The sequence below is a fragment of the Macadamia integrifolia genome, chromosome 4 (genome assembly GCF_013358625.1).
Source record: "Macadamia integrifolia cultivar HAES 741 chromosome 4, SCU_Mint_v3, whole genome shotgun sequence".
NCBI classification, from domain to species: Eukaryota; Viridiplantae; Streptophyta; class Magnoliopsida; order Proteales; family Proteaceae; genus Macadamia; species Macadamia integrifolia.
Window position 1 is genome coordinate 20,654,938 of NC_056560.1, and position 12,172 is coordinate 20,667,109.

Genomic DNA, 12,172 nt, shown 5'->3' on the forward strand with positions numbered 1-12,172 from the left:
TTAAAGCGTTAGCCATCGATCAATAAATCTTTTGCATTTTTTTTTATCATATTATGTGTATATGTTTTTTTCCTCCCTCTTAAGGCTCCGTATGGTTGCAAGAAAAATTAAAGTGAAGGAAAGTGATTTACTGGGGAAAAAAATAAATAAATAAAGTGAAGGAAAGTGAAAATTTTCAAATTTAAAAATGATAAACTTTTATAACATTACCTCATATGATTAGATCCATAACTCCAAATCATTCCATATTTGGTGATTAAAATTCTCTTTATTTTGCATCAAAATCTCTTGAATTTGAAAAGTACAATAAAAGTTAAATATCGTTAGAAGTTCAATTTGAGTAATGAATACTAATTACAATCTTGTTTATGTTGAGTAATAATTTTTTTTTCTTCCATTTATAATATTCATTTTGTCTCTTTTTCATTTGGGATATGTATATTTTTTAAATGTACACATTTAAAGAAGCATATTTAGATATGGTTGATTGAAGAAAAGAATCCAATATGGTGATATCGGTGTCCACATGAGTGGTCATTATATCATGGACCAAGAAAAACCAACACCTTTTTTTTTTTAAAACAATATCTATAAATTTAAAATAAAAACCATTTTAAAATTTTATATCAATCTTTTAATTCTATAAAAGTTTTTATTTTTAATTTTGAGTTATTCCAATGAATTATTTTAGATGGAAAGGAACTAAGCCTAAAAGAAGGTGCAAAGTGTTTACTCTCGCTCACTTCTTCTATCTTGCAAGTGGTGTGTCAATGGGCCGTATTGGGGTCGGATTTCTTAAAACCCTAGCTCAGTAATGAGGTCTTTTTAATTTAGTCCAATTTCAACTCAACCCAACCTAGATTGGACTGGAATAGCCCAGTCCAAGACCAAGCCCAAGCCCAAGCCCAAGCCCAAGCCACGAGACTAGGGTCGAGGGATTCTCTCGTTTCTGTATTATCGGGTTGGTACGGCAATGGAGGCTGCTTCCTCCGCAGCTTATGAGGTTGTCGCGTCCCTCCATTTCTTGCCTTCACCGAAAGAACTCATCCCTCAAAGATCCACTATCTACCCTTCTTCTCCGTGTCCTTTACGGCAACAATAACAGGTCTTTCATGGCCACTCCCATCACTCAAACCCCCACGCCTCCCGTCGACTCTCAAGAAAACCTTGACGACCTTCTCTGCTCTGATGCCAGTCGTTGCTCTTCCCTTAAGCAGCATACCTATTCTTCTTCGGCTGATTTACCGTCTCCCTCGTTTTCTTTGGGTTCTCCAAGTCGTTGTTTGAATGGAGAGTGGCGTATTGAGCGAGCTTGGGCTCACTGGAAGAAATTAGGGCAACCAAAGCTCATTGTTGCTCCCATGGTTGACAACTCTGAGCTCCCTTTCCGTATGCTTTGTCGCAAGTATGGTGCTGAGGCCGCTTATACGCCCATGTTGCACTCCCGCATCTTCTCGGAGACCGAGAAGTACCGCACTCAAGAATTCACCACCTGCACGGTATTACTCTTGTCTTTTGCCCTCATAATCTTCTTGATCTGAGTTCTGAACTTGATTTACTTACTTTGTGTCTCCTGCAGCTGAAAATGGATTTTCACAAATAATTATATGAATATATTTATTCTTTCAGTTTGTGGTCATGCTTCTGCAAGACTATCAATTGTTGTTAGAAACTGCAAATCTGTTTGTTTTTTGCAAACTTCAAAAGACAAGAAAGGAATCTGCTAGAAACGGAAGTAACTTAGTTGAGCAACCAAATTTGAAGGAATGTATTTTTAATGGTATAAATTTCTCATGAATGCATATATATATATATATATATATAGAGGTCAGTCAACTGTTTTCTCTCTCTATGAGTGTGTAGGAACAAATTCAGAGGAAATTCCATTTGGAGCCTAAATATGGTAAAAGCGTGAGATTATTCATTTGTGAGAACTGACCAAATTGAAAGAAGAAGATGGGCTGGATTTATTGGAGGTCGAAGGAAAGAAATTTAGGTTCAATTGGGAATCTTGTGGGATCCCCTATGAAATCTTGAACTACGTATAATAGTCAATACTTAGTGACAAATATGGGGAAGTGGTTGAATTGGTTAATGGTAGTACAGAAGCACAGAAAATCCAGTTGAAGCGATCGAACAATCATGTTTAATTCATGCCAGCTAAACGGTTATAGGGAACTATGTGGAATTATGTTGATAGACTTCTGAACTTGAGGTTATGGTTAAGTTGGATACTTCGTATTTGGATATGGCCTGGGTATTAGCTTTTCAGGTGTCATAATATTTAGGGTGTTTACTGTTCAACTGGAGCAATTTCTGCATTTTACTGCTGTCTCAGAAACCAGAAACCAGAAACCAGAAACCAAGTACATTGTCCGAGGGAATGTTTTAGGTTTAAAATTGAATGAAATCAAGTAAGAAGTATCTTGCCTTGGGCTCCAAACTTAGGGTCATTTAGGTTTAATTGTATTTTTGTTTCTGCTAATCTAAAAGGACAATAAATCCTAAAGTAAACAGTTAGGTGAATTGAAAACATTAATTCAGAGAAGACTTTCAAATCTACTTGAGTGACAAGAAAGCTCAAGAGACATGATGAAAAAGGGGAGTTGGGGGGACTGAGTAAGCCCAAGTTTCAATTGGTCCAAGGATGCATCATCAGGTTATTTTCTGCGACTTCCCAAAAAATATATGGATGAGATTATTCATTCTCGACATACTGTTCAATGCATTCCACTTTTATCAACTGTAGCTTAATACTAAAAATGTAGGGTAATTTACAACGCCACCCCCTGGAGAATGCCACTATTATAAGAACACCCCCTATGTTTCACCAAATTAGACTCAGACCCCCTACTGTTAGTTACTGTTAGGGAATATTCTTTATGTGCTGATGTCAGCTACTATATTTTATTTTAAGTACTAAAATGCCCTTAATAAATATGAAGTACCAAAAATACTCATGTAATAATTTACTATACCTTTCTCCCTTATTGTGTCGGCCAATCTCCTTTCACCTCTTTTGCGTTCGGGTTTGCCAGCGCCATGTACCGGTTCCCCTGACTGTTTATCGTTGAGTTTGCGCTCCCACCAATGGCATTCATCCCGCCATTCCATGTAATCGTTATTGACGACGTGGAAGTAACTATGCCTGCACCTCTTGAAAATTTTCTGGAGAGTTTTTTCTCCATTATTGTTATTCTATGTTTGTTTTCGATTTCCTTCCCTTTCGAAAATGCAGGGAAAACACCAAGAGGGAATGGAAATCTGCATCAAAATCCAGGAAATTCGACGGGTCGAGGGGGCCTTCTTCAAAGGGTGGATCTCAAAAACACACTGGGGCTTCTTTCGGATACGAATACCCGGCTACTGACGTTTAGGTATGCTTTATTTAGGGTTAAAATCGCCTCTTGGTTCCGTGTTTATGGCTGGAACTAGACCTATATCAGATGAAACAAAAAACATGTACTTTTTTTGGGGGGGGGGTTGCTTATGGTTCTTATTTACTTTCCGGTTGATTGGGTTTATTTTAGGAGCTTTTGGGTTCGGTGTTGTTTGCTGGAGGCAATCTGAAAGGTAGTGAAGTGGATGAGTCGCAGCCGATTGTTTTAGGTGATTCCAGGGAGACCCAAATTGTTGCTTATGTAGACCAAACACTTGATGCGAACGCCTTAAATGGTGGGGATTTTACATATGATTATGGTTCGAGTTTTGTCCTGGGCGAGAGCTATCATAGAGGGTTGGGATTCTGCGATGAGCCGGATTCGACCCCAAGTTGGATCGGATCGTCCTCTTCGAAGGAGGAAGGGAGAGAAGGGCAGGGGCTCTTGAGAGGGACTCCTTAACCTTCCATTGTATCTCTTGAACAATTGCCTCTGTGATGGAGAACACCACCGGTGGTGCTGTGCCGCAAGTTGTGTCTCTCTCTCTTTGTTCGTGTCTCTCTACGTTTGATGTCTCGGTAAAGGTGAGTGTAAGTAAGGGTGAAGAGGAATTGGGTTAAAATATGAGTTTTAGTAAATAAGGTATAACGGTCATTTTAATTTTTCACTTAACGGTGATTGACGGTAGGGGGTCTGAGTCTAATTTGGTGAAACAGAGGGGGTGTTCTTATAATAATGGAATTCTTCAGGGGGTGGCATTGTGAATTACCCAAAAATGTGTTATACCATTACGGATTACTTTTTGTTTAACTGTTCTACTAGTTTGCTCTTGTAGTGCATTTTGTTTTTGTTTTTGTTTTGTTAGTTGATTTATTTCCTTTCAATCTCGAGTACATGGAAAATATTAATTCTGATAACTTGGGATGAGTGAGCTGTCTTCGTGTTAAACTGGTCATGATAATGTTTGACTTTCATGACAACTGCAGGAAGATCGTCCATTATTTGTCCAATTTTGTGCAAATGATCCTGATATTTTGTTGGAAGCAGCAAGAATGGTGGAACCTTACTGTGATTATGTGGACATTAATCTTGGGTAAGCACTTTTTTTCTCCCTATATTTTTGTTATGGATGTGATGTAGGTTGTGTAGAACACCATAATTTGTGTTGTAGCCTGTAGGGAATAATTTCTGAAATTGAAACAGCTGCCTAGCTCTGTAGAGAGCTAAGCAGTGATACCAGGCCCCCTATGCGATATTAACCATTCACACTTTCAATTGAGAATAATTCTCAGAACTGTAGCAAATTATTCCATCTTGGACTCTTAACCATAACTCGAGAATAGGGTTCTTGTCACGGACGAGTGGGGCTAGCACTTTGCCACAGTGTCAGAGTCATAAAATTCTCAAATCAACTTGGATTTATAAAATCTTGATGTTGCTGCAAAGATAACTGAATAACCTTTGAAATGAAACCAAATCACAAAGAGGAAATATTCTGAATATTTAATTGATTGGTTTGGTAAGAGAGGGCCTCTGTATTACATCTTGTGTATTGTGGTCTGGATTAACGGTATTCCAGTGTGACACTGATTTTATTTAGTTGGGAGATGGAGCCTACACTGAGGGGGCCAATCCAGAACGTGGCTTTGCATTGGTTCACTGGGTTCAGTCTGGGGAGAGGATATAGATTGAGGTCAGTATTAAGAGACTAGACTTAGACCTCAGTCAGATCAAACTGTTGCTGAGATATAAATAGCAATATGGGTGTTGTGGCTCATATCAACTCCTAGGAGATAAACAAGCAACAACACTGAAATGAAGAAACAAGGAGGGAAAAGTCGAGGGATTTATGGATAGAGCAAGGTTGGAGGGAGAACTGAAGGTTTTACGACTGTACATTGGCCAGGTAAGATGTAAAGGAAGAAAGTTTTGGTGACCAGTTTCTAACATTTAAAAAATTAAAATGGATTAGTATTTGCAGGGGAGTCACTCCTTAGAAGTAGAAAGATTGTAGTTGTTGGGTTTCTGTACCAAGGAATGCTTTTAGAGTCGCCCTATCTAGTAGTGAGAAGAAGTCTTCACTTGGAGGTTATATTTTCTTCCCTGTTTTCCCTTAGGATCACCAAAACTCTTTTGTGGATTCTCTCTAAAATATGAAGGGGGCGGGGAGTTCTCGCGACCATTTTCTGTGTACCAAAATTCTTGCAAGTTGGTCCTCCATGTGATGGCACTAACCTTATTATTTCTCTGTGGTGCTCTTGGAACAAAGAAGCCAATTGCTCATATATATCTTGTTCTGTGACTCTGAAAACCCTCAGTTTGTCCTTACTCAGTTGCTTCTCGTGTGATGCTGTTCACTGAGCTGCTATGTCTGTGAGAGGGTGTCGTATCTACTAGCTTGAAGTCTCTGAAGATGGAATTTCTGTGAGAAAAGGATTTCTTGTGTGTGCTGGGAGTTTACTTAATTTCCTAGATTTATTTGTAGAAACAACACCGGTTTCCTGTCTTTCTTTGTTGGCAACTCTGTGACTTTTGCAGCTTGCTAGACTAAAATGATGAATTCTGATAAACCAAAGCAGGATCTGTTGAACTGAAAAACCCACAGGACAGGAACACAGTGAGTTAGCTTAGGCAAAAAATGGAAAGGTCAATATCTCCCAAAATCCGCCAACCAATTGGGCTTTATTTTGATTGAATGCTGGCCTAAGGCTGATGAATTTGTGACTATAATATCTTCAGGAACCAATGGTTGGGTTAGGATTAAAAGAGGTGGACAGAAAATAGAAACAAGTTGGGTTAGGATTAAAAGGAACCAATGGTTGGGTTAGGATTAAAAGAGGAAAGCTTGAATAACTTTAAATCAGCAATATCAATGGGCTCCAAGACTTAGATCGATAGAAAGCAATAGGGAAAGGAGTTGTAAACTCACCAAATGTGACCTCAATCAAAGGGTTGAAACTATAGTTACAGCAGCAACAACTAGGGGACACAACTGAAGTAGGAAACTAAAACTGCAAGCTGCTGTACCTTAGTAGACCTAACAGTAGACGTTGACCAGGTATAAAAGAATTCTTTACAGAAATATGAAGACTGAAAACCTCTTTCTACCCTCAAATAGTAGTCCAAGATGAAACACGAACACTCCCACGCAAGCTGAGAGTATGCAGAAAAAATCACCCACCAGGGCTTCACCATCACTGGCCTTCGGCAGGATTCACCACCCCCCCGCCAAGGAATCATCCTTGGTTGCCACTACTTCACCATTGGAGCTGTTGTCTCATTGAAGAAGACTATAAACCAAAGAGGGAAAGAATAACATAAAAAAATTGAAACTATAATAATAGATGTCCTCCAGCATAGGATCACAAGATATGTTCAGAATCTCCACCAATCGATGGGGCCTATGGGTGGGCCTGAGGCCCTGAATACAACTTAAACTGATGGGCAGAAAAAAAGGACTTGACTGGGCTGGTTATAACTTGAACCAATGGGGCTCAAATAGGGGCTTAATTCTTCTACCTACGCTGGTATACCCTTTGCTCAGGATAAAAAAGATAAGGAGGGAAGGACATTTTATCTAGAGGATGTCTGGTTGTTGCTTTTCTCTCAGCTTCTTTCAAGCGCTTCAAATTTGTAATTGATTTTTTGAATGGTTAAGACCTGATATGAGCTTAAAATAGATGAACAGTTCTAGACTGATATCCGGAAATGTATCTACTGTTACCTGCTTTTTTCTAGTTTTCATCATCTGGATCCTTGTCTTTTTTTTCTTTCCTTTTAGAAATGTCTAACTTGTTATCTAGATGCTGTACCTATCATTGTCTAGATCCTAGGTACCACCTCTTTAATTTCTGGGGGCCCCTCTAAATTTTTATAATGGTTGCAAGTATCCTCCAGATGTTTAGCCCCCTCTTAATTTCCTAGTTTCAAGTGCTGTAGGAACAATGGGACTTGCAGGATATCTGGAAAGTATTTTAAAGGTAAACTGAAAATTGTGAAGATCACTCTCTAAATTGCTGACTTGTTAAAGCTTAAGTTCTATGTTGTCTAACCTTATAACAGCAGCTGCAAATTGGCTTAATACAAATATCAGCTGTGTAGTGATAACAAGCATTGCTTTTATGCTGCCTATATTTTGAGAAGAAAATCTTTATGCAAACATTTTCATTTGCATGGATGTTTAGAAGCTCAAATTACATTTTCCATAAAAAACAATTAACTTTTATGTTGGTCTTGAATATCCTCCTCTTCCACATTATGTCTCCATGTATTTGTATCAATTGCTTTCTGTAGACACAGAACACCTTTTTTCGCCAGTGCACTTTTGACCTTAATTGGTTGTAATACCATAATCTAGTGAGGCTAATAGTTACTATTTATATGAATACATTCTGTTATGCTCTTGGATTCCTCTTTTATTCCAAGTTTCTATCTATATTATTTTTTCTCCTAGGTGCAATTGATTTATTTCCCCCGTGCACTTTCAGCCTAGATTGTTGTAACACCATAATTATCTGAGGATATGTTGTCACTATGTTTTGCAGGTGTCCACAGCGCATTGCCAGGAGAGGAAACTATGGGGCTTTTCTAATGGATAAACTCCCTGTCATTAAATCACTAGTAGAGAAATTGGCTCTCAACCTTCACGTTCCTGTTTCATGCAAAATCCGTATCTTCCCAAATTTACAAGATACTATCTCATATGCTAGGATGCTTGAGGAAGCTGGGTGCTCTCTTTTAGCTGTCCATGGTCGAACTAGAGACGAAAAAGATGGAAAGAGTATCCGAGCTGACTGGAATGCCATCAAGTCTCTAAAAAATGCTGTCAGGATACCGGTCCTGGCAAATGGAAACATACGCCATGTGGATGATGTCCACAGCTGTTTGGAGGCGACGGGTGCAGATGGTGTGCTTTCAGCTGAGTCTCTGCTGGAGAATCCAGCTCTCTTTGCTGGATATCGGACTGCTGAATGGGCAGAGGGCAGTGATGACAGCATGTTAGATGCAGGACTAGACCAGGCAGATTTAGTAATCGAGTATTTGAAACTCTGTGAGAGATATCCGGTGCCATGGAGGATGATCCGTTCTCATGTGCACAAGATGTTGGGAGACTGGTTTAGGACTCATCCGCATGTGAGGGCGGATCTCAATGCACAATCCATACTCACCTTTGAATTTTTATATGATTTGGTAAATCGGCTTAAGGAGTTGGGCACGAGGATTCCTCTTTATACAAAGGATAGTGATGCAGGAAGGAATTCAGCAAATGGAGTTGCCACATTTAATGCTGGAGTTTGAGCTTCTGACAGGAAGAGTTCAGGTGCCCAATCAAATTGGATACCTGGTGAAACTGGGGCTAGATAATGCTGCCTCAGTAATTTTTTTCTTGGCTTCATCTAACTTTACTGCCCTCATCATTCTTTTTCTTTCGTTTAGAACTTAAAGTTTTTATGTTCATCTTGAATTGATGCAGTGATCTAGTGATATGGGATGCTGTAATGTCGGTGGTGGAGGGGAGTTGTCGAATTGTAACCAAAGAAGCCTATATTTATATATTTTTGTCTGGATTTTGTTAAAAGAAAAAGGAGAAGAAACTTTATAGTGGTTATCATTGCCTATTATTTTTTTAGCAGTATAGGGTCTGCTGAATTGCTTTTCTGGTCATTTTTTTTCGCCTGATCAGAAGAATGACATGAATCTATAATATTGAAATGTATTGAAATGTATTGTTTTGTGGAATGGCTGTGACATATGATTTGAGAATATGTTAGTCTACCAGTGCAGAGACATATGATCTTATTCTTTGAATTGCTGGAGTCTGGTATTTAATCATCGACGTGAAGCAAATGGTCGTCAACCATATAGTGTTCTTGTTAGGGATGTGTTTTTTAAGGGGCTCACAGGTTTGCCTATAGATATATCAACATGAGCACGGCTTTCTTTCATTGTTTGTCCATTAACAATTAGGCATTCCTGCTCACTACAGCTGGGTTCTCATTCTTGGCTTTCATTCTTCCAGTTGCAATTGTAGTCCAATAATATTGTACACAAAGCCAAACAACTTTATGCAAGTTGGCAACTATAGTGCAATCCTGTGATGATTGGGTCTCTTCAGAAAATATGAACCAGGGCAAAGGGACAAAGCTATATTTGTCTGAATCTTACCCATCTCGAATCTGTCTACATTGTCAACACCACCAACCAGGGGTCTAGACTCTAGAGTGATGTCATATATAAAATTAATTTTTTTGATAAGAAGATGTCATATATAATTTGTTGTATATATAAACTTGGGACTGAGTTTCTTTTCATCAATGGTGAAGAGAGAAAATCATAATCCACTGATCAAAAGGTTTTGCCTTTGGAAGGAGTTTCTGAATTGATAGAAGCTTTTAAGGGTTGGTTGGTTCTCGATCCTCTTTAACTTATCCAAATACCCGCACCGTGCCAATTTCAATATCCACAAGCAGCCATTACGGCAAACAGATCATAAAAGCTAGTACGGTTCGCCCCATGGGGCCGTGAGGACCATTTCATAGAAATCCGACCGTGGGTAGTGGGTGCTTTTTTTGATAGGTCTTACTCTAGGTCCTCTTCTATGAGGGGTGGAGGGAAGGTGTGAACCCCCAATACCCACCAGGTAGCGATGGGTTTCCACGCACCACACGGTTCAGGTTGGTGCTTCGCTTTGTGTATCATTACCATTCCCCACTAAATATAAAACCAAAAGACGAGACCACAAATATTAAGAAAATGACTTTTAAGGGCAAAGAATTGTGTCTTCCTCCTCACGAGGCTTTGGAAAGAAGTGAGAAATGATGACATGGGAGAGAACTGAAATCGAGAGCTTAAGTAGTAACACCACCAGCCGCGAGGGGGGAGAGAGCAGGAGGATGATGGGTCACTTGCTCAACCGGAGATAATTCCCTTGTCCCGGTGATGTTCGGGCCGGTATGGTCTACTGGTTTGTCTTCACCTGTTGAGTACAGTGGAAGTCCCTTTGCAACTGGTTGGCACTGGGTCCCTCCATGTGGATTGTGGTCCTAGAGGGTCTGGGGGCTTGGATTAGAAACATCGTTAGTTAACTGGGAGTTGTCTCATCTTTCGTTTTGTCTAGCAAAGCATCCTTTTGCCGTGCGTATTAGGATTTAGGATAATCAATCATTCAATTATCAATGTCAGGTCGGCAAGAAATTTCTTCATCACCACTACCTTTTTATGAAGAAGTGGAACTGTTGGGAAAAAGGAACTACTCTGTCCAACAGTGTAGAGGTTGCCTTCATATACAGATACAGAGAAGGGTGAAATAATCATTCAACCCTTTAGGAAAAATGTTTTCAAGTGATTTTTTTTTGGCCCCGTGTTGATGCAATAACTATAATCTTGTATAGAGAGCATTTCCTCGGTATTACAATATGGGAGAGAGGACTATCAAACAAGTGGTATAGCGGGGTGAAAAGTTTCAAAAAAATCATTTCATGTGAAGGGAAAGGAGATAGGGAGAAGGTACTAGCTATCCTCTCATTGCGGCTCGGGGGATTCAAACAATCTATTCCCTTGTAATAAAAAGAGTTTCATTTCTCGTCACTATCTCTATGAAGTATATAATATTTCACCATTTGTCACAACAGTACATAGTCTAGTCCATGTGATAAATGACCTGATAATCATCTCATTGACATAATTTCATCTTAAAATAACTAGAGGAAGAAACTAAAATTATAAAAATACCATTTTCTATTTTACATTCATCCCTTTCCCTGTTTACTTTGAACTAAAATTTAATCATTGAATTATATGCGAGATTTTCTATCATATGAATTAATTCATTAATCCATATTATCAAATAGTTATGCATCACTATTCATAAGTGACACTTGGAAAGATATCCAATAAACAGAAAAGTGATAAACCTAGTATTTGTTCGAATTCTGTCACTCATCACTCAAAGGAGACTAGTCACCAAAACACATGTTGGGCTCGTGACTCGTGAGTCATGAGACTCATGACTTGCCAGATTGTCTTGGCCTTACGTCATTTTGTTTGAGCGAGGCAAAAATAAAAATGAAAAGTAAAGAAAATAGAAGAAAAGTTGGAATATTTTGTTTTTCTTATCTGTTTGTAAACGAGAAAATTGAATGATTTTCTTCTCAAAGGTGCATATCAGTTATTTAGAAGGGTTAAGAATGTAAATTCACTTCTGATGAGTGTCAACGGTGGGATGGAGGGTAGAGTAAAGGAACTTCAATTTCCTCCCATTTTGTTCTCCATTTTACTACTGCTAGTGGTTGTAGTACTAGTTTTCTGAGAGGCATATGAAGCCTACGAGCTGAGGTAACACTAACAATACGAAGTGTGCCATGTAAGAGCTTCGACTTCGAATATAAGTCAAACGATGCAAACGTAAAGGCGCTTCAAAGAGGAAAAAAGTTTCACCTTCTTGCGAACGGAATGATATTTGGGTGATGGTGCAGACAAGAGTAGCATTGGCTCTAAGAAGTTAAAATCAAATATTTCTATTGGCTTTACCTCATTTGTTAATAAGAATTCAAGAGCATCAAGTTGCAAATAGAGTTTGCTGGAGTAAGGTAGGGTGCAAGGCTTCATTCGAGAAGAAAAGTATACAGACTAATTGACCAACATTGTTCTCATAATATGTAGCTTTTGTTGATGGGTTTCATTACATTTACTAATCCAATGTAACCAATCCGGCTCTCTCTCTCTCCCCCTCTCTCTCATGCAAGTACTACAAACAAAGGTCCTTTATATTTTTGGTTTCTTTTTTTTTTTTT

At 38.9% G+C, this 12,172-nt stretch overlaps 1 protein-coding gene across 1 annotated transcript; it reads left to right on the forward strand.

Moving 5' to 3' along the window:
• Nucleotides 1–970: 970 nt before the first annotated feature.
• LOC122077288 (tRNA-dihydrouridine(16/17) synthase [NAD(P)(+)]) lies at nucleotides 971–8,988 on the forward strand. Its single transcript, XM_042643184.1, has 3 exons — nucleotides 971–1,499; nucleotides 4,367–4,473; nucleotides 7,925–8,988. Exons 1-3 carry the CDS (start codon nucleotides 999–1,001, stop codon nucleotides 8,676–8,678), a joined length of 1,362 nt encoding a protein of 453 aa, XP_042499118.1. The 5' UTR covers nucleotides 971–998; the 3' UTR covers nucleotides 8,679–8,988.
• The last annotated feature ends 3,184 nt before the right edge of the window (nucleotides 8,989–12,172 follow it).